General features: G+C 33.1%; 2 protein-coding genes and 1 long non-coding RNA gene across 3 annotated transcripts; all 3 read right to left on the reverse strand.

Annotated features, from left to right (window-relative positions):
• Positions 1 to 1,956: 1,956 nt before the first annotated feature.
• Positions 1,957 to 6,630, reverse strand: LOC114752541 (F-box/LRR-repeat protein 3-like). The gene is made up of 8 exons (XM_028941281.1): positions 5,881 to 6,630; positions 4,917 to 5,042; positions 4,442 to 4,546; positions 3,930 to 4,323; positions 3,723 to 3,852; positions 3,120 to 3,414; positions 2,792 to 3,043; positions 1,957 to 2,290 (listed from the first exon to the last, which is right to left on the reverse strand). Exons 1-8 carry the CDS (start codon positions 6,517 to 6,519, stop codon positions 2,237 to 2,239), a joined length of 1,995 nt encoding a protein of 664 aa, XP_028797114.1. The 5' UTR covers positions 6,520 to 6,630; the 3' UTR covers positions 1,957 to 2,236.
• A 7,815-nt stretch (positions 6,631 to 14,445) lies between these two features.
• LOC114752540 (solute carrier family 40 member 2-like) lies at positions 14,446 to 19,360 on the reverse strand. The gene is made up of 9 exons (XM_028941280.1): positions 19,278 to 19,360; positions 18,699 to 18,840; positions 17,989 to 18,139; positions 17,004 to 17,200; positions 16,417 to 16,899; positions 15,886 to 16,057; positions 15,233 to 15,370; positions 15,021 to 15,131; positions 14,446 to 14,589 (listed from the first exon to the last, which is right to left on the reverse strand). The coding sequence occupies exons 1-9, from the start codon at positions 19,357 to 19,359 to the stop codon at positions 14,446 to 14,448; spliced, it is 1,620 nt and encodes a 539-aa protein (XP_028797113.1). The 5' UTR covers position 19,360.
• Positions 19,361 to 22,260: 2,900 nt separating this feature from the next.
• Positions 22,261 to 24,473, reverse strand: LOC114752538 (uncharacterized). Its single transcript, XR_003740854.1, has 2 exons — positions 24,439 to 24,473; positions 22,261 to 22,601 (listed from the first exon to the last, which is right to left on the reverse strand). It is a non-coding gene; the product is annotated as an uncharacterized LOC114752538 (long non-coding RNA).
• Positions 24,474 to 24,509: the final 36 nt, after the last annotated feature.

The raw sequence follows: 24,509 nt of genomic DNA on the forward strand, positions 1-24,509 counted from the left end.
AAAATTGAATTTATTTCCTTCCTCTTCTTCTAAATAAATTGACTTTTGAGTAAGAATAATACACATCGGGTGCCCATGTGTCTATCATGTAGAATATCTGGGGTCAACTTTAAACTGAGTCAGGAAAGTAACAGTTAAACATAACATTTCTGTTAGCCTGGGATATGGATGCACCATTTTAATTAGTTTAGGACACTGGGTGCACCCAAAATTACTTTAGGCCACTGGACGCACCTGGATAAATAGTTCGGGGTGCTGGACGCACCTTAACCCATAATATAATTACTAAAAAGTGTCAGTGATAATAAAGCAGTCAACAATGACAAGTTTCAGGATAATAAATAACAACAACTCATTTGTCATTAAAACTTGCTGGAAATTATTTTCTTGCAAGTAAGTGCCCTCCAAATGAGTTTTGTGTGTGTGTGTGTGTTTTTTTTGGGTAAATTCGTTCATAAACATTCCTTTTGTTCTTTTTTATAAATAACTTTAGACTTTATTACGTAGATTAAAAAATTAGTCAAAAATAATAAATAAGTAAAAATTAGAAGATCTTTTTCTAAAACACCCTTGTTTATGGACGAGAGAGAATACAAAAAAGAGAATAAAAAAATTAGTATAATAAAAAGAATTATGAAAAAGAAAGAAAGTGTGATAAATAGAGATGATGTTTTGAGAAATAAGATAATAAATATATTAAATATTAAAATAAGTAATTAATAGAGATAAAATAGGAAACTTGCTACAAAAATTTAAGCCAACTTGTAAATGTTATTTGTATTTAGAGATAAGAAGGGATGATAATTGTTGTTCATAAAAAAAGACCGAAAGAGTATACACATTACCCGCTAGCCCGCCCATAACCCATGAATTTTTTGCCCATTTAAACCCGCCCAATTAGCCCAAATAAGAGATTATAAACGGGCGGGCTTAAATGGGCGGGGTAGCCCATTAAACGGGTTGGGCTATGGGCAAGGTATTGGGCTGCCCATACCCGCCCATTTAAGTTTTAAGTTTTTTAAAATATTTTTATTCTTCATTTAATTGATGATATTGTTTCTCATTCATATTTTATCAAACCTTCATACTTGTCTAAGTTTTTATTTTATCCTTTAGGTAAAAGTTGGAACTTTCAAAGTTTATGAGACTTTATGATTGGTGACTATTTTTATGATTTTATCAGACTTTAATTGTTTGCGAATCTAAATGAGGTTGTGTGATTGAATATGGTTAATGTTATTTCATATTTGATTTGCTATTTGGCATGTAAAATTTATTGACAGCTTCATAAGGTTACATATATAAAATAATTATACTGAAAAAAATTTAAAAAAATAAATGGGTTACCCCATAACCCGGTCAGCCCAAACGGGCTGCCCCGTAACCCATTTAATATGGGCTAAATGGGCTACTACCGGGTTATGGGTTAGCCCATACCCATTTATGAATAAATGGGCGGGCTATGGGCTAACCTTCGGGTTAGCCCAGCTCGCCCATTGCTCAGCCCTAATCTTGTGTAACGAACAGCTCCCTTGATTCACTTCTCTCCCCCCCCCAAAAAACAAAAAAAAAAGGGAGACTTTTCTAACGAAAAAAAATGATATATGTGCGTGTATCATTTTCATAATAATACTCTCTCTCTCTCTCTGTTTTTTTTTTTTTTTTAAGGTCTAACTGAGAGATATCTCCAGGAAAAAAAACAAAAAAGCCGAACAGTCAAATTGTAGTCATATTTTTTTTTACTGATAGCATATTGCTGTTCAAAATGTAATAAGTAAATATACTTTTATTTTTAAAGGATTTTTTTCCCAGTATCAACTTTTAAGCATATAATAGCAAACGCATAACATTATTAGATTGAATCTAGTACGTCGTTCAATGCCAACGGCTGTAATTGATCCCAGAATAATTCTAGAAAAGCCCTTTAATAAGAGATCGAGAAAAATTCGAGTACACTGATAATTTAGTCTCAAAAAGACCCACCGTTAAAGATAAACTCAGGATTTAACTTGTTCCAAAGACAATTTCTACATTTTCTCCCAAAATAGCGAGCATCATTCAAGCTAACTTAGTTACATTGCTTCAACAATTTACAAAAGGGTAACACCATCATATGTAACGAATTCTGTGGTATTTGGAGAGCCCTATGAACAATCAAAATAAGCTCTTTTGCGCTTTACAAGACAAAACTTCTCTTACATTCGTCATATTTTGCATTCAAAGATTAGGAGAGTTTCTAATGCGTCGGATCTTCCAACTGTAGTTTCCAACACTTCGGATCCACTTCAGCCTGCAAATGGGACAAAAGTAATCTAAGTAACAACCAGATTTAGCAGTAATTATACAATAATGCCTCCATACCATCTCCATCAAAAAATATGCGTAAAAATTCAATAAAAGTGCTAAAGGTACCAGATAAGCAATGTCCATGCTAACAATTCGATGACTTTGGCATTGATTTTTGAATGACATTGAATGGAAGGGTATAACACCACCACTATGTTTATGATTGAAGGACTCAATTATAGAAAACTGGCAAAGGACAGTCAGAGACCAAAATAAGCTTTTTCTCTGAAAGTCTGAGGTCTAGTACTAAAACTTGGGGCCACAGGTCAGCCTCACTTCTATTTGATTACACGTTCCAAATTATCAGATCATGGTACTAATCTAAGTCTATGGAGAAGGCAAGGTACAGCAATGATATCCACATTTTTATTGCTTGGGTAAAGAAAGTGTTGCTGCTGCCACAGGTTCAAGGTAAGAAAGTTAGTTCTGGTAGTTTGCTACATACCTGAAACACTTTATTTCTCCATTCAAATACACATCCACGCGCTTCCATGTGTTTGATAAAAGGATCAGGCAACAGCGATCTTAATGAAAGATGGAGCTTCACTTTTTTTAACCCTCCACATGCCAATAAAGCAGCAGCCAGTCCTCTTGGAGTCAAGCCCTGTACATGGATAACCGTAAAGGTTTGCAGGCTGCTAAGGCTAGAGAGGGAAAGTAGACCCAGATCAGTAATTGAGCTGTATGAAAAATTTATCTGCAAAGAAACGGCACCACATTAGTTTTCCAGTAAAGCTTTCTTGCATACGGGAAGTGAAGAATAAGGAGAAAACCTGTCTTAGGTTTTGGGAGAAGCAAGCTATTGAAACCATCCCTCTATCATCGATGTTGTGACACTTCTTTATGTCTAGACGAGTAAGTTGCGTACACTTGTTGGCGATAGCTGCTAGACCAACTGAAGTCAGAAGAGTACACCCACGAATCTCAAGCGTTTTCAACTTAGGGCATTGCGATAAGGATATCAAGGAGCTATCAGTGATGGCGGTGCAATAGGCTGCATTAATCATCTCAAGTTCGGGGCAGCCACAAGCAATAGCTGAAATACCTGCATCTGTTATCCCTGTCGACCTGAACAAAGATTATAATCTCTGGTTACCATGGATAACAATTCTACAATCTATGAGTATGTGTGCGCGTCAAATAATACTTCTTAAATAGCAAGAGGGGCTTCATTGCCTATTAGATCATGAGCCATTTAGGCTCACGCATGAACCATCACCACGGTTGTAATTTCAAAATCATTATCAAAGTCTTCAAAGAAAGTATAGACTACAGGTATAAAAATTTTAAGAAGAAGAAGAAGAAAGAAAGTATAGACTATTCACCTTGTGACAGGAATAAAGAAATGCAAAAGCTCATAAATTTCAAGGACAAACCTGTAGAGATCTAGCTCTTTTAACTTCGGGCAGGACTTGCCAACATAGGAAAGCCCCCTGTCAGTTATGTTCAGGCAGATTCCTACTTTTAGGTTGGAAAGTCCGGCACAAGAAGAAATAGATTTAAGACCTACAAAAAGAGAATGGTAAGAATAACAGTTGATGGGATTTATAATTGCAGGGGAGATGATGGAGAGGATGTAAAACCTTCATCATCAATTTCGTTATCGGTTAGGTCAAGATCCTCAAGAGAATGGCATCGCTGTCCAATCAAGATGAATGCTTCTCTTGAAACTAGGCTACACGACTCCATCTTGAGAGAAGTAAGACTGGTGCATGAACTTGCAATGCTTGCAATGGAAAGGTCAGTTATCATGCGGCAGCATGTGATATCAAGCTTTCTCAAATCTCTGTGTTTTGAAACAACAAACGAGAGAGCTTCATCTGTCACACCCAAGCATTTGCTTAAACTCAGCTCCTTTAGTGACGAGCATGAATATCCAACAGCCTTTAATCCAGAAGAGGTAACCAGGCAGCCATCTAATATAATCGACTGCAACATTGAAAGTTTGTTCAACCCATCAGCCAGAGCAAGAGTCACCTGGATCATCAACTTTGAACAATTAGCTACAGCTGGAATCCCCTGGACCAAAGACCAAAAAGAAAACGAAATCTCAAAACCTGAAGTGTTGAAAATTATAAAGGAAGCAGAAGATTACAGGAGAACCATCCGCTAAATTAAGTTGTTCAAGACATGCAGAACTGCTTATTAATGCAGACAGACCGATGTGAGTAATGTTTTGACAGCCAGAGATATCAAGTTTCTGCATAAGGCAACATTAGTTAGTATGTTAGATAACTCATGTTCATCAGGAATATTTAAAAAAGCCATACTGAGCCAAAAATAATAATAATAATAATAATAATAATAATAATAAAAGAACAATACACAGATTAATGCAATCATTATACCAATTTGTTTTTTTTGATAAAACAGAAAAAGGGAAAAATAAATTAGCTTCTTTCCACTTTCACACTCCTAATGCCACAGAAATTGGTGAACTATTGGTAGGTCAAAGCTGGCATCCTGCACTTCCTGTCCAATTACAAGCCGAACAACAACATCTTCGTGCTATCTTTACCGTTCAGACAATTTAACAAACTAAAAGTGCCAAGCTAACCTTCCACATATACCTTTAATGTTCTGCAACCTTGTTTGAAGACATCAGTGTTGTCATCATCAATGCCAAAGCATCCTTCAAGAACCAAATCTTCAAGATATTGCAGTTTAAAAATTGATGGCAGACATTTATCTGTGATCTGTCCATCACAAGAAACATACGAAATCAGTTATCTCAACCAGATGACCCCGCAAAAATATTTTAATAAACAAGATGTAATCAAGCATTGTCTAACTCAAAATTGAATGAAAAATTCAAAATAGAAATATTAATTCCGAATTTCTTTGTAACAGTGGGACCTGATAAACATCACTTCATTTGTTCCGGATGAAAAACAGAAATGAACTAAACAAAATCATCAAAAAAAAAAAAAAGGAAATGACCTAAACAACTTTTTACCAGACCTTTTGTTTCTTAATTTCTTTTCCCAGCAGAGCTGGTTCAAAAATCTGAGCACCTCTTGTAATTACCAACATTGTGCTCATTAAACCTTGCTATTTAGTTCAAAATCACCAACTATTAAAAACTTCCGCTAACTCAGCGTTCCATGTGCAACAGATTCGGCCACTAATGATGCCAATAATTTCAATAGAAAAATTAACCTCCATTCAATTATTTACCTCGTTTTCAAACATAATTCAAGCTGTAAAATTAAAAAAATCGAAATCCCTTATAACCCCCAAAAAAAAAAAAATCGAAATCCCTAATTGCGCATAGCATTGACCAAAGCACAAGCTTCCTCTACAAAATCCTTGTCTCCGGATTGCCTTCCAAGAATAACAGCAAATACATGTAAGATTATTCCGTTAATTAAAGATATACATATAACATAATTTAATTGCAGCACTTGATCAACTGAACTTCAAGTTTCATCCAAAAGATTGAAAGAGCAGACAAGCAGAGATAAGAAAAAAATTGAAACACAGAGAGAGAGAGAGAGAGAGAGAGAGAGAGAGAGAGAGAGAGAGAGGGCTCACAGGTAAATAAGAGAGATCCAAACTACGAAGTTCCTCACACTTGATAGCAATCAACTCCACCCCCAAATCGCCAACACCCACACACCACTTCAAGCAAATCAACCTCAACTTTTTACACCCGACTGCAATACACCCAATTCCCATGTCCGTAATCAGCTTGCACCTCCCCACCCACAACTTCTCCAAGTTCGAAAACTGAGCCACCGCAGACGCCGCCGCGTCTCTCAGCTCCGTCGCATTCGATAAATCCAACTCCACCAGATTCTTACAGTTCATAGCTAAATTAAGCAACCCATTACTGGAGAAGAACTTGGACTGGGATAGATCAATCCGTTGGAGCGTGGCTTTGTAAGCGTCTGCCACAAACGCCAAGGAACCATCGGTGACTCGACGGCAAAGGGAAAGATTGAGATGGGTTACAAAAGGGTATCGATTTAAAATTGATGGGAGGTGTTCTGAGCGAAGGGGTTTCAGGGTTCGACGGTGTTTAGCTTCGATGGAATAGAAAGACTTACAAACCAGGGAAAATGATTTTTTGTCAAGCGGGTTAGAATCAAGGTGGTCGAGGATGCTGAAGACGAGCTCCTCAGAGAGAACATCAAACGGGTTCTGCGTCGCGGGGGATTTTTGCTTCTTCATGGCTATAAAGGAGGAGAACAAGGAAGATATCTGCGAGTGTATGCAGCCCTGCTTCCTCTTCAGCGAAGATCTGTGAGATTACAGAACAAAGGATTATTGAAAGAGATATTGTTCCTTATGAGTGATGAATCTGGTCGTTAAAAGGGCGAGGCCGAGATTATTTAAGAAGACTTTTGTTTTTAGCAAGGAAGACGGAGACAATCAGGGAATTGGAAGACTGAAATGCCCTCGTCGCCGTCTTGCGGAGAATTCAGACGTTGATCTCTGTGTTCCCCTTGATCTGAAAAGACATTAGTATCCTCGTGTCGTTGCCAAAATTCACAGGAGTTTCTCTGTGGTTCTAATTCACAAGAGCAGTGCCAAAATTCCCTATTTTTTACTCAGATTAAACATATAATTATTGTAACATCAAATTTAGTTTTTAAGATTGTGTTGAGCTTGAAATTCACAATGTAGGGGGATAAACTTGGGGAGCCCATGTAATAATCTGGGAAAATGAGAAAATGAGGAAGGGAGGGCATTTAAGTCATTAAGAGTAGATTGACTTCCGTACGGAGAAGAAGGACAGGTAAGGACGGAAAAGGATAGGGGCATTTTGGGGAATAAAGAAAAGGAGTGACAGTTACGTTATTATGTTAGAAAAGGGAGACGATATGTGGGGGAGGATTATGCGAGGAAGGACAAATTACAGTGCGGCCTGTACGACGGCCAATTTTGACAAAGACCCATACCCCATAATGCCCTTACTAATAAAATCTTCCACTTTCTACTCCTATTGTTATAAAATCTAAAGACCACTTATATGAAAGAGACCTACTCTAGCTTGGCAAAAAATGTCAATAAATGATGATTTAATAGGTAAGACTTTAATAAATATTTTTTTAATTCTGTTTATAAAATACTTACAACCTGTTTTTTCAAAATAAAGAAAATATTAAATCATATTAACTTTATCGTAAAATTTACTAATTTTATTTCAAGTTAATATAGTTTCTGGTTCCTCAAATTTACTCTCATTTTGATTTTTGGCTTCTCAAGTTTTGAAACTATAAGTTTTAGTCTTTCAAGGGACAAAATGATCTCAATTTTTATTGAATTATAGAAACAAGTATTTTAAATAAAAAGAAATTTCAAAAACTAAAACCTATAATTTGAATTTAAACGGCCAAAATAAAAATAAAACAAATTTAAAAGACTAAAAATTATATTAATCTTTTTATTTCTATTAACTATATATTTTTTTAAAAATAATAGTATACTAAATAATAAGTTAGAAATCAAGTAACCAAAAAGTTATTAATTGAAATAGTAAACAGTCTCAAATCATGAAGAAGATAACTAATGGTAGAAATTCCATCAAGTCAATAATAAGTTTGAATCTCATAAAAAACACCTTGTCAAAGGGTTTTAAATAACTTGGAAAAACTCTAAGTTTATACTGAAGAAAAAATTAGAAATAAACTTAGATTCATATAATAATTTGGTGAGATTACTTATATTAATAAAAAATAATTTTGGGCATGTAAATAGGATTAGAAGATTACTTTTTGGTAACATGACAATTGATTCTACTGCCAACAAGAATCGCTAAGACAACTTAACTATTTTGTTGATGGAGAAAAAAATTGCGGATAAACTTCCGTTTATTTGAAACAATTTTTTATTATATTATATTATTTCTTAAAAATATAACATATTTGCAGGCAACAAGTATGAACGGTCATTAAATTTGCAGGCAGTGACCAGATCATCCTATAAAATAGTACGGTTTTCGTACAGCCTCATCGAGGTGAGGAAGCCAATTCTTGCGCGGCTCTGGCTCAATGGTCAACGCCATCTCATTTCCACACATTTTATTCTACATAAATTGATCCAAGCTGTTTTATTTGAGTAAAATAGTATTAAGATGTTACTCCTCTATTCTTAATATAAGATTTATTTAATTAATTTAATTAGATTAATAAGTTAGGTAAGTTAGTTAATTATAAAAAATATGATATATTTTTCTTAAAATACTATAAGTATCTTTCTTAATATCCTTTCTTTCTCATCTACTTGATTATGATTGAAAGAATATTCATAGGGATAATTTAGAAAAAATTGATAAACATAAAAAATAGGTCTTATATTTAAAACTAAAATTAACTTAATAATTAGATCATATATTAAGAATTGAAGGAGTATTTTCTAAACGGATTTAACACCTTTGTGTTATTTATGATGCATTTCTTTAGATTCTAAATTAAACTATAAGTATTTTTTTTTCTTTTCTTTCATAAAGGAAAAAAAACTTATGAGTAAAGAATGAACAACGTGAGAGAGAGAAAATTTAAAATTTATAAGATGCTTTTAAAAATTTAGCACTAATTTTTTTTTTCCAAATAGCAGTATAAATTTTCAAAAATACCCTTCATTTAACAGTAACGTCTTGTACTTTTTCTCTTCCCGTTAAATTATAATGGGTATTTTGAGGTAAGATTTATTGATATCGCACTCCTCTGCCTTTTAATGTAAAACATAATTGTTGAGTTAATCTTAGTCTAAAATGTAAATCCTATTTATCATATTTATTAATTTTTTAAACTATTTCTATTGATACTCTCTTAACCACAATCAAGTAAGAGAGGAAAAGATGATGTTAAGAAAGAGAATTAGGATATTTTAGTGTTATATTTTTTATAATTAACTAACATTCTAACTTTTTTTATCTAATTAAATTAGTTAAATAGATTTTATATGAAAATCGAAAGAAGTAGTATTTTTTACAAAATATTTTATATTATAAAACATAGCAGACTGAGTATTATAAAATTTAAAATTTATATAAAAAAACTACATTGCATATTAAGATAATTATAAACCATATCCCTCATTTGTGAAATAATAATATGCAATGTTGGAGAGCTAAAATAGCTCTCGACAATTTTTCGTTAGTTTTTTTTTTCCCCTCTATCTTTAACTTGGGTGTAATAATTTTGTTTGAAATTTCATTTGTGTATTATAATTTCATTAATTTAAGTTATAATATGGTCTCCTAATTTGCAACTACAATAGCAACAAGAAAGTCAATTATTGATGTTAGGTCATGCTATAGGGAGTTAATAACTATCTTTGTTCTTTCTTACATCTAATGATCTTTTAATAATATTATACCATTAAATTCCATACTTGATAAGAACACCGCCCGCACCTCACCACAAAACACCAAAATAGCTGATTTTAGTATTTATGTGATCTTTTTAATTATTATTTGTAAATCAAAATGTTATTTTGGGCAACTAATTTTTTTTTAAAACATTAATGATCTCTGACTCTTGGAATATAAAGCGTGAATCAGACACTTGTATAATTTTAGAACAAGATAATAAACCAAAGAATCAAAATGAAGTACACCCATGTGTCATCATATGCCACAATTGATCACTAACGGATTATATTGTCCCCCCAATATTTTGGGGGCTTTCCTGAAATTTGCTACCTACTTGTGTGGTCAAATTGTAATTACACAAATTATATTTTATGCATAACATAATACTCCATCTGATTCCTATTATAGAATGCTTTCTAAGAGGTATTCTTGATCATTTTTATAAGCCGTTTACTAGTTTTAATGAGCATTAAACATTTTTTCAATATACGGCTGTCTTCAGTGCAAGTAGTAAGATAATAGAAATTAATATAATGTTGGGGTTTAATATATTTTATAAAGATGATACTACCTTCGGTTCTAATTATAAGAGTTAGTTAATTAATTTGAGCAGATTAAGAAAAGAAGTTAAGTTAGTTATCTGTAATAAACAGGTACTATCTTTCCTAAAATATCTTTACTAATCAAGTGTATTGGCTAAAACTACCATTGTTAGAAGGACTTTTTTTAGAATATAATGAATAAATTTGAGAGACAAGTGGATTGAGTTTTATATTTTGAACCAAAATAAAAATTAAACAAGATCTTATATTAAGGACCAGAGGTAGTATTAAAAATAATTTGAATTTTATGATAAATTTAATATTTTTAATTGTTTTAATTAACATGTGTATATGTTTGTATTAGTTAGAAGTGACTTATATTTAGGATAATACGCATTAATTAATACTTCTTTCATGAAATTATTCCCTTAACTTTGATATTAAGACCCAAAAAAAAAAAAGAATACTCATGTATGTTGAGATCTCCAGTGTGTTGAGATCTTTTTGTTTTGTTTCAACTCAATTATTCACCACGTGGTTGCAGTATATTTATCATTTGTTATTAAAGTCTGTTTTTAACAAATTTTTAAATATGTGCTCAATCTGATTGACATCATAAATCAATCTATCGGTCTCTGACTATAATACACAATTTTTTTTGGGTTGTAGAGTCCTTAATTATAAGGCTCGTTACAAAATTCTAAGGGTGTGTTTGGTATGAGGGATTTGGGAGGGAGGAGAGGGAAGGGGAGGGATTTTAATCATTTCCCCTTGTTTGGCAACACACAAATTTTAGGAGGGGAGGGAAAATTTTTTAAAATTTCCCCTTCCCTCCCCTCCTCAACCTCCCCTTCAAAATTGGGAGGATTTGGAGGGAAAAGGCAATATTTTGTCATATTATGACTATTATGCCTATATTTTGTCATGTTGTAATCATTATGTCTATATTTTGTCATGTTGTGACAATTATGCCTATGCCTTAAATAAAATAAGAGCAAAATTGTTCATATTAAAATATTTTTCCCTCCCCTCCCCTTCTTTTTTTATAAATCCAAACAAGATAATATTAAAATCCTTCCACTCCCCTCCCCTCCCCTTCCCTCCATTAAAATCCCTCCCCTCCCCTTCCTCTCATTGAACCAAACATACCCTTAGGGTAACTAAAATATTTTTCCTAAAATACCCCCTCATAAACGATGGCCTCTAATTGAAGTCGCAAAAACAGAAATGTACTCCCTCCGTGACTAAATATAATATATTTTTATTTTATTTTTATGATATGTAGATCTTCCTAGATTACTTTCCTTTCTGTTCTATTTGGTTATTATTAAGAGAATATCAATAAGTTTAATTTAGAAAAAAATTAATAAGTATGTGAAATAGCTCTTATATATAAAACTAATATTAACTCTCAAATTAAGTCTTATGTTAAAGATCGAATGGGTATTATATTCAGAAACAGAGAGAGTAACATTAGACGGCAAAATAGACGGGAATTAAAAAAAAAAAAGAACTTTCATATGTTTAGACAAACTGGGTTTTATAATTAATTAGGAAGGTAGAAGTAGCTGAATATATATTTTCCCAATTGATATTCAAAAAATTTAAACAAAAAAAAAAACAGACTTATGTGTAATGTTATCATCATATACTTATAAGTGGTATTGAATTTGCGTTCCATATATAATGACTTTTCATATCATTGCGTTGTAAAGCTACTAGACGTTGACCATTTCTTTGGAGGTGTTGGCTTAGGTTATGAAGCACAATTAGCTTATTAATGAAACGGTGACGTGGACATTTTGTTAGGTAAGGGTGATTAATCACTTTGGTTAACACAAACCTTTCCGTAATGTACGCTTATGTGGTTTTCTCCTTCTAGATGCCAAAGCCAACAATTTTTGACCAACTTAAATTAATTATTAATACTTGTTAGGTACTAATGCACCTTAGTTATGACCTAATCTTCCATTTTCTTACTCACCCAAATAAAGCCACCCCCACCATTTGATTGCTTATAATTTTTTTTTTTTGGCCAACGATTGCTTATGAAATTTATATACTCCTCCGGTCCTTATTATAAGACCCTAATCCATTTTGTCTATTATATTTATGCATTTTTTTCCAAGATAATCCTTCTAATAATGATAATTTTAGCCAATATACTTAATTAGCAAGGATATTTTAGGAATGATAACACTTATTTATTATAAATAACCAACTTAACTTACTTCCTTAATCTCCTCAAATAAATCAATTGGGTGTTATAATTAGGACCGGAGGAGTATTTGATAACTGGATTAGTAGATTCTCTGGCTAAGGTTAGAATATATATTTGAATAATTTGTTGTCAGCTTCTGACAATAAAAAAATTATTGTGAATGAAAGCCGGTGTAGTTATTAGAGATAGAGTATTTATTTTACTTTTTAACAATGTATTTATTTGTATTTTATTTTATTTATTTGTCAAACTCTCCTCTTGATATTTATATATTGAATTTAAATATGTTTTTAGCCCTGTTTTATTGAAAACATCTGCGTAATTTTATTTGAAGACATTTAATATACGTTTATATATTTTTTTTCAAGTATTTTTCATGAAATTTTGCAACTAAGAAAGATGAATAAGCTTCATGAAGAAGGTATTCATTTATATTATGATTTCATTCCCTTGTTCAAAAAAATTTTATAGCTCAAATAACACCAAATATCCCCTCTAAGGTTTAGTTAAGCTTGAGATGCTAAATTCGAAGAGAATATAATGTGTCTTAGGTTATGACCAAAAAACAAATAGATTTCAAGCAACAACTAATCCAATATTACCTCCTCCTTCAGTCGTCAATATAAAAGCTTATTTACTAATTTAAGTATATTAAAAAGTTTGTTAAATTAATTATTTGTAATAAATGAATGTTATCTTTCCTAGAATACTCTTACTAAGCATGTGTATTAATTAAAATTACCATTTAATGTAATATTTAATACGTATAACTGTTACAATAATTACCACTATGTTCCTTATTATATGTTATTTGTACCCCAAAAGTTTGTTTCAAAATATAAGTCACTTGTAGTATAATTAATGATCTTTTTTCAATTTTATCCCTATTAATTTAATAAAAATTAATCAATTAAAGTCTGAAATAATGACTTCTCGAAACACGTCCCTCTCCCTCTCCATCTCTCTCTTTCAACTTTTCATTTCCTATACAGTACATCCTTCCCTCCCTCCTTCTCTCTCTCAACTTTTAATAAGGATAAATGTGAAAAAAAACTGATTAATTTAATGTATTTCTTAGTTTGCGGAGTTGGGATACAAGTGACTTATAATAAGGAACAGAGTGGTATTTTAGAAAAAATAGATAAATATAAAATATAAAATAAATTGAGGTTTTATATTTAGAATTAAATCAAACATCAAACTAACTTTTATATTTAGTGCGTAAGAACAGTAATAGTTTAACGGATGTATAGATTCTGTAAAATCACTTTAAAATTTTGGCTCTTCAATAGCATTCTGATTTTGCTCAAAAAATAAGAAAAAAGAAAAGCATTCTGATTTTTCTTGTGTTGAGTAATGATTTTGTTGTGCTTTTCTCCATTATTTATCATGTTTTATTTCGATATTTAGATTCGAGGTGAGACCCATACGATTTCTTAGACAAATTAACGACTTAATTTCATTATGAAAATTTGTCAAAAGATCGGTCTTTCACCACAGCACAAGTTCACAACTGCGTAAGATATGTAGGATTCATTATCCGCCAATGGGAGAACTCATCGAACTCGACTATGACTCGCTAACTCAGTAAGTTTGATTGAGTCATTTTCTGGTTTGATCGAGTTCTTTGTAACACAAGCCTAATTATGAGTTAACTGAAGTGAGAGTTACCACAAATTCGATTGACTTGACGATTTAACCAGCCGAGTGTGATATTAAAAATTAGTACTCTGCATCAAACACAAGACAATGCCTTTTCCATCTCAGAACTTCAACTATGCTTCAGTGAACAGAGATGTTATTTACAGCACAAAAGTGGCGTCAGGGTATTGTTACCTTCGACCAGTAGATATCATACATGTCTCTTTCTAAAACTTAGAGTCTGTTTGGGTATCCCAAAACCGTGGTTTCAGAAGCACTTTTCCGCAAAACGAGATAATCTCCTCCACATATTTACTTCGTAATCCGTAAAAGCACTTCTGAAACCATGGTTTGGTTTCTATCTAAACACACCCTTAAGCTGCGTTTACAGAATATTTAAAACCCAGAAATTTTTCAAAGTGAAATAAGTGTTTACGCACACGGTACACGTGGATGCAGTAGAGGAAAGCAGCTACTGTAACCGCCAGAAACGATAATAGGATCAACTTCCAGAAGTCCTGAACCAAATGTACAGATAAAATAACACTATAAGCACATCTGTGAAATATCAGATACCTCAAGAAAAGCTCTAAGCTCTAAGTTTCATTTATACAATACTACCTCTGATTCTTAATATAAAACCTTGTTTGACTTTTATTTTAATCCTAATTATAAGACCCCAATTTACTTTGTCTCTTATATTTATATATTTTTTTTCCAAGATAGTCCTTCTAATAATAGTAGTTCTAACTAATATACTTGATTAGTAAGGATATTTTAGGAAAGACAACACCTATTTATTACAAATAATTAACTTAACTTATTTCCTTAATCTCCTCAAATTAGTCAACTAACTTTTATAATTAGGACCGGAAGTAGTACATAAAATGGGCTGGTCATGCATTTGAGTGTATTCCAGTGGGCATCATTTTGGTATTAAGAACTTTACCTGTGGATTGGATATTACAATTCCCATAATATATGCCAATAAATCCATTGAAGACTGAAGTGAGCTCTGAACGCCTCCAACGACTAACCTATCGGACTCAGGAACAAGGTCCTAGTTAAGAAAATATAAGAATCAGACAAAAGGAAGAAATTTTATTTGTCCAAAGAAACAATGGAACCAAGCTGTGACAAATAGGGGTTTTATTTTCCTGCCTGCATTTGCTGAAGTACAGATAAGTCAAACATCCACAAGCCGAGCCTAGATACAGCTACTCCTCCCATTAGCACATATGCTGCTAGGACGCCATTTTGAATCCAAATTGAAGCAACACATAACAGCAGGCAAGTCCACTGCATTTAAACAAGACATATGAGCCAGAAACTTATGGTAAGATGCAGCTTTTATAGATATTTGCCACCAAATTAAGTAATTCAAAATGTTAGCTAAATTTAGTTAAAAACAATAAATGTGTAAGATATATAAACATATTTCCCCAATTATATCCTTATTCGTAAAGAGGGTACATGAGAGATAATGAGTGATAAGTAGCATATATTTAATGATAGTAAAAGTGAAAGGAGTGGTTTAAAATTTCAGACAGAAAATTTGCTTCTTATATTTAGGGATACCACGACGAGAGATTATTTCTTATAAAAAGGGGACAGAGGGGGTAGCACGTTAACTAATAAAAACAGTATATGTATTTCCTTGTTTTTTAAGGATTTACAGATTATAGATGACAGACTCTTCAAAAAAGTTTCTCCTTCTTGCCTTGTAGATAAAGGAATTGAACATCAGCACCATACTAGGATCTAAGCCATGTCATCAATAAAAAAAAAGTTTAAAGCAATTTGTGAGTTTATACCTGAGACCAGATAGACCAAAGTCCAGTTCTAATTGTGGATATATGAGATTGCAAAACTGGATACAAAACTGTCGCAGCTAGTCCGATCACAGCACTGACTCCTCGTGCTATTCCAATAACATATGCTGGTATGCCTTCCCATTCCAATGTAGCAGTCATCAAAGTTCCAAAACTGAGAAATCAGTTGGAGCTTCATCAGTGAGGATTCGGACCCAACTCATAGGAAAGAAATAGAAGCACCTTAGGGTGCATTGAAAGGAAACTCCCTGAATAATTCTCTCATAACTGTAATTGACTGACAAAGCCAAGACGATATACTTTGTGAAGTGGAAAACTACATATGCCTTCAGCACAGTTACACATGCCACTGAATCTGAGCTGAATCTCAGATACAGCTCTTAGTAATTGTTGTGTAATTATCACTACTACTCGTGACACATATCACATAAAATTGTATTGTACAAACTTCTGAATAGTTCAGAATTTAAAACTCAGCCACGCGCGAATATTATGCAGTTTGTAAGCTGTAACCTGAGCACAGTGAAAAATAGCAAAGCCAGAGCTATTCCAGGGAGGACAACTTCCTGTTGTAAGTACACTTTCCACACAGAAACATATGGGATCTCCAAAATCCAGTCAACAATTTTCTTCCTTCTTTTGCTTTCTTTCAAATTTGAGGTCTCGCCAGAATGAGAGAGCAAGCTGTCGCCCTCAAATGAATAAGGTTCACACTTTTCCTGATCACTCGGTGAAAATCTTGCCATCCTCCTGGCACTGCTTTGGCCTAAAGATGGAATCCCATAATACACAGATGTAAAAAGCCAATACTCCACCCAAACAGATATGGTATTCCAGAGTGCTAATGTTATGGCAGATGCTTTTAGTGATACAAAGCTTATTATGAACCCGGTCACTACAGGGGCAAGTAGCTTGCAAGTTAGATCAATGCGCCTTGTAACTGAATTCATCTGTGTCAGCAATTCCGGCGGCTGGCCTTCTGATATAACTACCAACCTGTAACATGCTTTCAAGTATTTGACATTTAGGGGGGGAAAAAACAATTAGTTGATTTCACTCTAAGCAAATCTTTCCTCAGGAAAAAGCTTCAATAGTATTACCATTCTCTCTCGATCAAGATCGTGCCAGCAAGAGTTGAAAGCACGCCAATGGCCCCACAGATGTCAGTTATCATCACCAGCAAAATGAAAACTGGGAAATTAGTGAACCTTAAAGATGGGTAGACAAGCAATGCAACAACACTGATCCCAGCAATAATGAAAGAGATATTTTGCATCACCAACCACAGTCGCAAAACCTGCCAATGAAACAGCAAGATGCGGGTTACTTCACCAGCCGATCATTCATTTCATTCACATATGATCCAAATGAAAAAGATTAAAGGAAACTTCTAGAAAGCTGAAATGACTAAAGAAGGTCACCACAAAATTTCGTTTATATCTCGCTTTTTACAGGAGGGATTGGGGCAATTTTGGCATTTCTTGTCAATGCATCCAGAAATATTCTGATCATTGAAATCTATGATGCTAAATTAAAATGACAAAGTAGAGTTTCTTAAGTACTTGCTGACTTATTATTCGATAAGAATATGCAACAAAGGAAATTTTTGATTGTGGAATCGAGTGGTTATGTTCTTATTAGAGAGCTCAAAGCAAAAACATAAAAAAAAAAACTTGGACAAATGATTCAGCATATGATAATATTGACTAATGTAGATTTAAGTTCGGATAATTTTCAACTGGGGGAAGCTCTCCCAATATATATATAGAGTTTTTTCATTTATAATTATAAGACTCACATTTGAAAGACTAGTTAAGAAACTTTGAGTTCTTTACTCTCAAATTCAGCCGCCATTGGCTGCAAAACGAGTCGATATTTGTCATATTATTTCCAATGAAAAGTTCCCTGATTTTCTGTCAGAGTAACTTTTGTTCTTCTATATGGAATATATGGTTTATAAATAAGTTGTCACATCGGTCTTTTCCCTGATAACTTACAAAATAAAAACTAATATGAAATGTGTCAGACCCCTTTATATATGATTTAAATCAGAAAGTTATTCACTTCCAAGATTGCTAAGCTCACCTGCACATATGTCAATTTATCCACCAGTCTCCCTACAAGGGGACCAAAAAATGCAGTGGAAGCAGATTCAATGGCACCATATAGTGCGGCGAAAAGTAACGAGTCTGGCCATACACTGATCATGTATAAACCAACAGAAAACTCCCACATTCTGCGCATAGAAATGCTCTATCAATACCAAAAGAAAAAAACACAGAAAGTTAAAAGAAGAAAAACCGTAACTACTTCACTGATACGCAACAGTTCCTGTACATCAGAGTCCAAAACTCTTTATTTTGCCTTGAGCTATCTTGTTCCACTCACAAACTCCTGATTTCTCCAGCATTTATTTGAATTTGTTCCCTTTGGGAATGGTTTAATGAAAATACTTCAAAAGAAAAGGCCTAGGAGCATCAAATCCTAAAAGAAAATGATCTTCAAATTCGTGCTAAAGTTGAAGGCAGTCAAATACCAGAAAACCGAAGTGGACAGGACGCCTTCCCCGTGAAAATAATTGAGAAGAAGACAAAAACAACTTTTTACCACGGTTTCAATCTTCCTTTTTGGGTAAAATAAGAAGAGACAAATCTTGAGAAAAGACTTTTTCTTGGGGGTAAAAAAAAATGAAACTTTATGCATATGAAAGCCAAGATCCAGGACCATCAAAAAGAGTAATTAAACTAACGCACAACCTAGAAGAAAGCAACAAAAAGTAGAGACTTGAGAAGAACCTGGCACCCCATCTGGCTAAAAAGTGGCCAACGTATAAATTAGTGATAATAGAAGATGGGTGTCTCTGCTCTTGCGAAATCAGTGGCTCTACGTTTTCTTCCATTTCACTTTCTTCCGATTCCAAGCTTTCCTTGATCTTCACTGTGTTCAGAGAAATATACTGTTTCAATTTCTAGCATAATGCAGGGAAGAATCATGCAGTTTGAAAAAAAAAATTAATGACACAGAAAATAATAATAATAACGAAGATGACGATGCTGATAATAACACATGGCTAACTGGCAGTCGAAATCCAAGTGTCGAATTGTCTATTAGCGAGGAGAAAGAATAAAGAAAGGAGCGAGTCTGTGTACTGTTATTTTATCAAATGGATCCGAATTTGAGTCAAACTCAACCACGTAAACGTCAGATAGGAGTGTTTAATTGTTTAATTGTCTCTGAAAGCGAACGCAGACGGGAAAGCTCAAAAACAAGTGAACATCATCACGGTAAGGATTCAACTCCTACTTTACATGTAATTCTCATATCAAATTTGATCATCATCATTGGGACATAAAGAAGACTAGAGAACCACTGACCCTCCTTTAGCATGAAGCATTTTGATTCGGATGGATAAATTGCTGCTTCTGTTTCTCTCTCTTCCTGTGTGTATCCCTCCATTTCATTCCCAAAAAAATGACTGTAGAAGAAGATGGAGTGTGAGCGTTGGTGAGATTGGGGAAGCCCTCCTCCTTATCTATATATACACACAAACATAGAAAATAAATTAATTTAGTTCGAATAATTTACAATTCTCTTGTAAAAAAAAAAGTCCTTATATTCTGAAAAATTCAAACCTGTCCCTACTGTTTCTACCGTTTGCAAAGTTAATTCCTGTACTTCACAAATTATGGTTTAGCAGTTATTAATGTATGATGCGGCAAACAGAGCACTCCAAAAGGCAAAAAAACAAAAACTTTCTTTAACAAAATATTTGTTTCTTTGTTGTTGACGTCAACACCAAGGTTCTTTTGAGTTCTATTGGCCTCTATAATATATAATATAATTTAGATGGATTGGATTTGATTATGATTTATGACCAAGGAGAGTCCTCTAATTGCGCCGAGAAACTTCTTGCTTGTTTTATTTCATTCACGTCAACTTTCTAATTGGATCTATTTGTTGCTCTATCATTTAAAATAAAAATATATAAGAAACACTACACAATCATTACTAAATTAATGTTCTTGGGTAGCCTCTAGTCGCTAGTGCTCCTTAGCAGCCTTAGGCCAATCATTATCTATTACTATTTTCTGTATTTAATATAAAAACTACTTAAATAATTTAATTATTAGTTATTTGTAATAAATATGAATTAATTTTTTAAAAATATCTTTTTAATAATTTAAAGTATTTTTTTAATCATGACTACCCTTAGTTGAAAATCCCTTTAATATATATAATCAACAAGAATGTTTTAGAGAATAAATTATAAATTTGATAAATAAAGTAGATTAAGTTTATATATTTAAAGCGAATCTAATTCCCAAAAAATTCTTATATTAAGGACTAGAAATAGTAGTAGTTAATTACATAGTGACTTGGTGACATGATGTTTTTAGATAAGGAAAAATTACAATAAGGTCTCTAAAAAGAAAAATAATTTTTAAAAAATCTCAATAACAACCTAAATAATATGTAATGAAAAGTTTTAGAATAAAAAATAACAACTTCTAAAATTTGTTTTGTAATTTTTTTTTGGACCTAACTATAATTCTCTTTTTGGACATTCTATGTGGGTCATCTTCATAATTTGATCCCAATCTTCAAATGCAACTGATCCCAAACCTTCAAATGCAAAGGAAGGCAAAAGCTTAAGTGCCCGTTTGGTTTGATGTATTGCATTAGTATTCCTTGTAATCCTGATCCAATAGCCTCTTTCAAGCGTTTGGTTAGCACATTTAGGTGGTAAAGAGGATTACAAGATGCATCATAGTTACTTCATATAAGGTAATAGAGATTACATCCATAATAGTAAAGAATGGGGATTACAACATGTTGTAATCCAAAAAAGACAATATTTGCCCTTGTCTTCTTCATCATCTTCATTGACCACTACCAAGCCTCCTCCACCAGTGGCCTTCCCTATGTCGAGGGCACCCCTTCATCAAGTGAACAACTTCATCTTCCTGTTCACTTCATCATCATGACGATGAAAATGAAAAATGAACCAGTGCTAACAAAAAGCAAAAACAAAAATATGAAAACAAAGATACAAGCAATGAAAATGCGACTGGAATAATCTTCACTGGAGATGATGAAGATGAGGCAAAGGAGGAAATCCTCATTGCCAAGAATCATGGGCTATGGTGGAAGTAGAAGAGAGGGATGGAGGTAGGGTTAGAACAAAAGGCAAAAGCATAACAGAGCATTAGGTGTAGTCGTGATGAGAATCTAGACGTCCAATGGTGAACGTAGATCTAATCTTGTGCAAGAGATATTGGCAGTGAGGAAGGTTGGTGAGACTTTAATCATCTAACAATGAAGCTAATCGGAGAGGGAGGGACGATGCACTTGGACGTGAAAGAAGTCAGGGGTGAGGATTTTTTTGGAAGGGGGATGGTTTTTGTTTCTAACTTGTGGGAGTGGTGATTCTACTCATGTGACGCACCTGGAATGAAAAGAACATGTGGGGTGAGGAATGATCGTTCTGGAAGAGAAAGGATGAAGATGAATGAAGGCCAACAATGATGAGTTAGTATTGTGCCAGTAGACGAGCAAGACGAAGGAAGCAGTAAATCAACGAAAAATTTTATTTGTGTAAGGGCATTTTTGTAATTTTGATTTTATTTGTATTTAATTAAATATAAATAATAAATTTAATTTCATCATTTTTAATATTGTATCAAACAACTTTACTGTAATCATCATTACATTACATTACATTCCCAATTATTACATTCCATTACATGCCCATTGATCCCATGAACCAAACAGGCCATAAGATTATGAAACCCTAAATTAAATTTGTTAACAATATTTTAAATTCTTAATAACGTTATTGAATTTTGCAAATAACAACGCAATTTTTTCTTTTTACAATTTTTATTCAAAATTTAAGTAATTTTAAGCTTTTTTTTTTTAATGAAATTCTTCCAAGTTACTTTTCATCATAATTTTTATTATTGAGTGAAGATAATGTTTAATTATCTCACAAAAAGATACAGCCAAACAAAATTAAAACGCACACTTGTCTGATAAACCCCCTCATCATTTCTCCAAAAATGGTCTTCTATGTCTTACCAAACACAACTCTCGCTTTTCAATATCATTTAAAATGAACTAGTTCGTAATGAAGTATAAGACGAAGTTTCACGCTGAATGATAAACATTTGGTGGAAACATTTGCTATGGCCGCCGAATTTTTTTCAAACATTTCATGTGGGTGGATAAGTTATTTTTTGGTGTTGATGTGCAAATATGAGATTGTTCACACAACTAAAAAAAAAAAAAAGGACTGCCCAGAAACTGACACTTTGGTGGATCTTCCATTGGGTCCCAATTGAACTTTGCAATACCTCCTAAATTCACTTCACAGTGGAACATCATATGCTACCGTGAACTTTTTTATAGATTACATCTACCTGAGAAGTTTTCATAATGTTAGATTGTTCAATCAAAACCGATGAATCTGCCTGAAATGTTAATAAAGAGAATTTAAGTTGTTAGGAATATCCATCAATCATACGTTTGTTGAAAAAAATCAATTAGCAAACATCTTCACGTAAGATCCGTTCTTTCTTCTTTCGCCATAAAAGAACATTTAGGAGGAAATCATGCACAACTCAGAAAAAAAACAATTAGAAGTCAAACACCAAGTTACAGGAACATCTTCCATGGCGGCAGAGTCACACCAAGCACACCTGAAAAGCAAGACAGAAAAAAAAAAAAAATTAATCTTTTGGAAAGGGCAGTACGCGAAAAAAATTAAAAACCTGAAAGAAGAATTGAGAGAGGATTTCTAGCACATGCACATTTGCCGTCTAAACTCAAATATGTGAGGAAACTTCCTTTAACGATTTAGTCAAATGTTAATATTACCTCTGGTCCTTCATATAAGAACTCGTTCGACTTGTATTTTGATCCTATATATAAGACTTAAATTTACTTTATCTCTCATATTTATCTTTTTTCCCCCCCAAGATAGTCCTTGCAATAATGACAGTTTTAGCCAATATATTTGATTGACAAAGAAATTTTAAGAAAGACAACATATATTTATTACAAATAACTAACATAATTAATTTTCTAAATAAACTCAGATTAGTCAACTAGCTTTTATATTAAAAATTGGAGGTAATATAATGCTGAGTTATAAAATATCAAACACTACATCTGGCCTATTTCTGAGAAACAAGTTATATTTCAGGAAGCCAGTTCGATCTCCTGAAAACAAATAATGTCACAACTTAACGAAGATGGTAGGTCTGTTATGAATTGAAGCATCACATATCAGCACACAAAAATTATCCACAGAACCTAAGAAAATAATCTTTCTCTATGCTCATGGTCTTGCATTCTTCCCTTCCCTAATGATCCAAACCAAAACCTTACAACCTCCTCAATGACCAAGAAATTTCAACTCAAATAAAAGCAAATCAACTTCCAAGCTTACAATGCCAAGTCACAATGTGAACAAGGTTTAATGGAGAATGAATCCAGAAATGGACAAAAGGCAAATAAATTGATTAAATCAACTATCGCTAATGCCCTGGTCTTTGATGTCATCAATCAAATAGATGTTACTAGCACTTGTACCTCTTATAACCATCATCAATATAAAGAATGCTGAAAACAGAAAATAGCATTCAAAGGGATTGAAAAAAGATCTGAGAATCTTGACAATCTTAATTACATCTCATCTTTCCAAGCATGAAATCTTAGGGAATTAACTCAGCGGGAACTGATATTCCTAGTTACAGCTAATAAATTTCTGGATCTTAAGACAAAGAAGATAAACCCCATCAATCTGATATGTCAATTTAAGAATAATATAGGACACATTCACAACATCTTGATAAGTATTTCTTTTCCCTTACATCGGGTGACAAAGTGAAAGGCCTATTGATATCATAATCGTATATCATTATAGTTTCAGTGAAAGAAACTAGATCTATTATTATATACATATTCCACTAAGCAAACAAGTCTAAAAGTAGAAAACATGTATCCTTCCCAGCAATATTAAAACCTAAAGAATATCTAGCCTTTCTAACATTATTATTTCTTTTTAAAAAAGGGTTTAAGGAGTGCGGATTATACAATGAGTTAAGCATATTACATTTAAGTTTGACAACTCAAATTGCTGTTAAAATAATTGAAGTCCAACCGAAGAGGACCATAAAGAACTACAAATTTAATTTTGTGCAGGATAACAGTGTAACACATATAGGACAAATAAAAACTGGAGATTCTTTATCAGATTTAAAACTTGACAATTAGGTTCCCCAATCTGAATTAAAATTGAATTCTCATAAAACCAGACTCAAAACACATACAACTAAGTAGGAAGGAATATGTCCTTTGAAGCCCCGGCTTGATGATGATAGCATTACAGTTGAGTTCAATAAGGCACTCTACCAAACCAACATAATTAAATAAGGAAGGAAGAAATATATCAATCTTTATAAGTTTTCATACACAACATGGCACAAATAAAGCAAGTGGTAGGACAGCCACGAGAGAGTGGGATAAACTCACCTTTTTAGAGCACGGAGGCAAATTAAGTCTTCTAAGAACCTTCCTTTAATTCATCGGAATCAGAGTCACTC

The sequence above is a fragment of the Neltuma alba genome, unplaced genomic scaffold, assembly GCF_004799145.2.
Source record: "Neltuma alba isolate B1F8T4 unplaced genomic scaffold, ASM479914v2 tig00007429_pilon, whole genome shotgun sequence".
Classification (NCBI taxonomy): Eukaryota; Viridiplantae; Streptophyta; class Magnoliopsida; order Fabales; family Fabaceae; genus Neltuma; species Neltuma alba.

What these genes read in the sequence shown, in the direction of transcription:
- LOC114752541 (XM_028941281.1), bottom strand. Translation starts at nt 6,519, where the DNA reads ATGAAGAAGCAAAAATCCCCCGCGACGCAGAACCCGTTTGATGTTCTC. An exon ending in TGGATCTCTCTTATTTACCT is followed by an intron (nt 5,043 to 5,880) that starts GTGAGCCCTCTC and finishes TGTGATGGACAG; the next exon opens with ATCACAGATAAATGTCTGCC. An exon ending in AAAGAGCTAGATCTCTACAG is followed by an intron (nt 3,415 to 3,722) that starts GTTTGTCCTTGA and finishes ATCTTTGTTCAG; the next exon opens with GTCGACAGGGATAACAGATG.
- LOC114752540 (XM_028941280.1), bottom strand. Translation starts at nt 19,359, where the DNA reads ATGGAGGGATACACACAGGAAGAGAGAGAAACAGAAGCAGCAATTTAT. An exon ending in CTATTTTTCACTGTGCTCAG is followed by an intron (nt 16,058 to 16,416) that starts GTTACAGCTTAC and finishes CTGATTTCTCAG; the next exon opens with TTTTGGAACTTTGATGACTG. An exon ending in TTTGGTCTATCTGGTCTCAG is followed by an intron (nt 15,371 to 15,885) that starts GTATAAACTCAC and finishes GTTTAAATGCAG; the next exon opens with TGGACTTGCCTGCTGTTATG.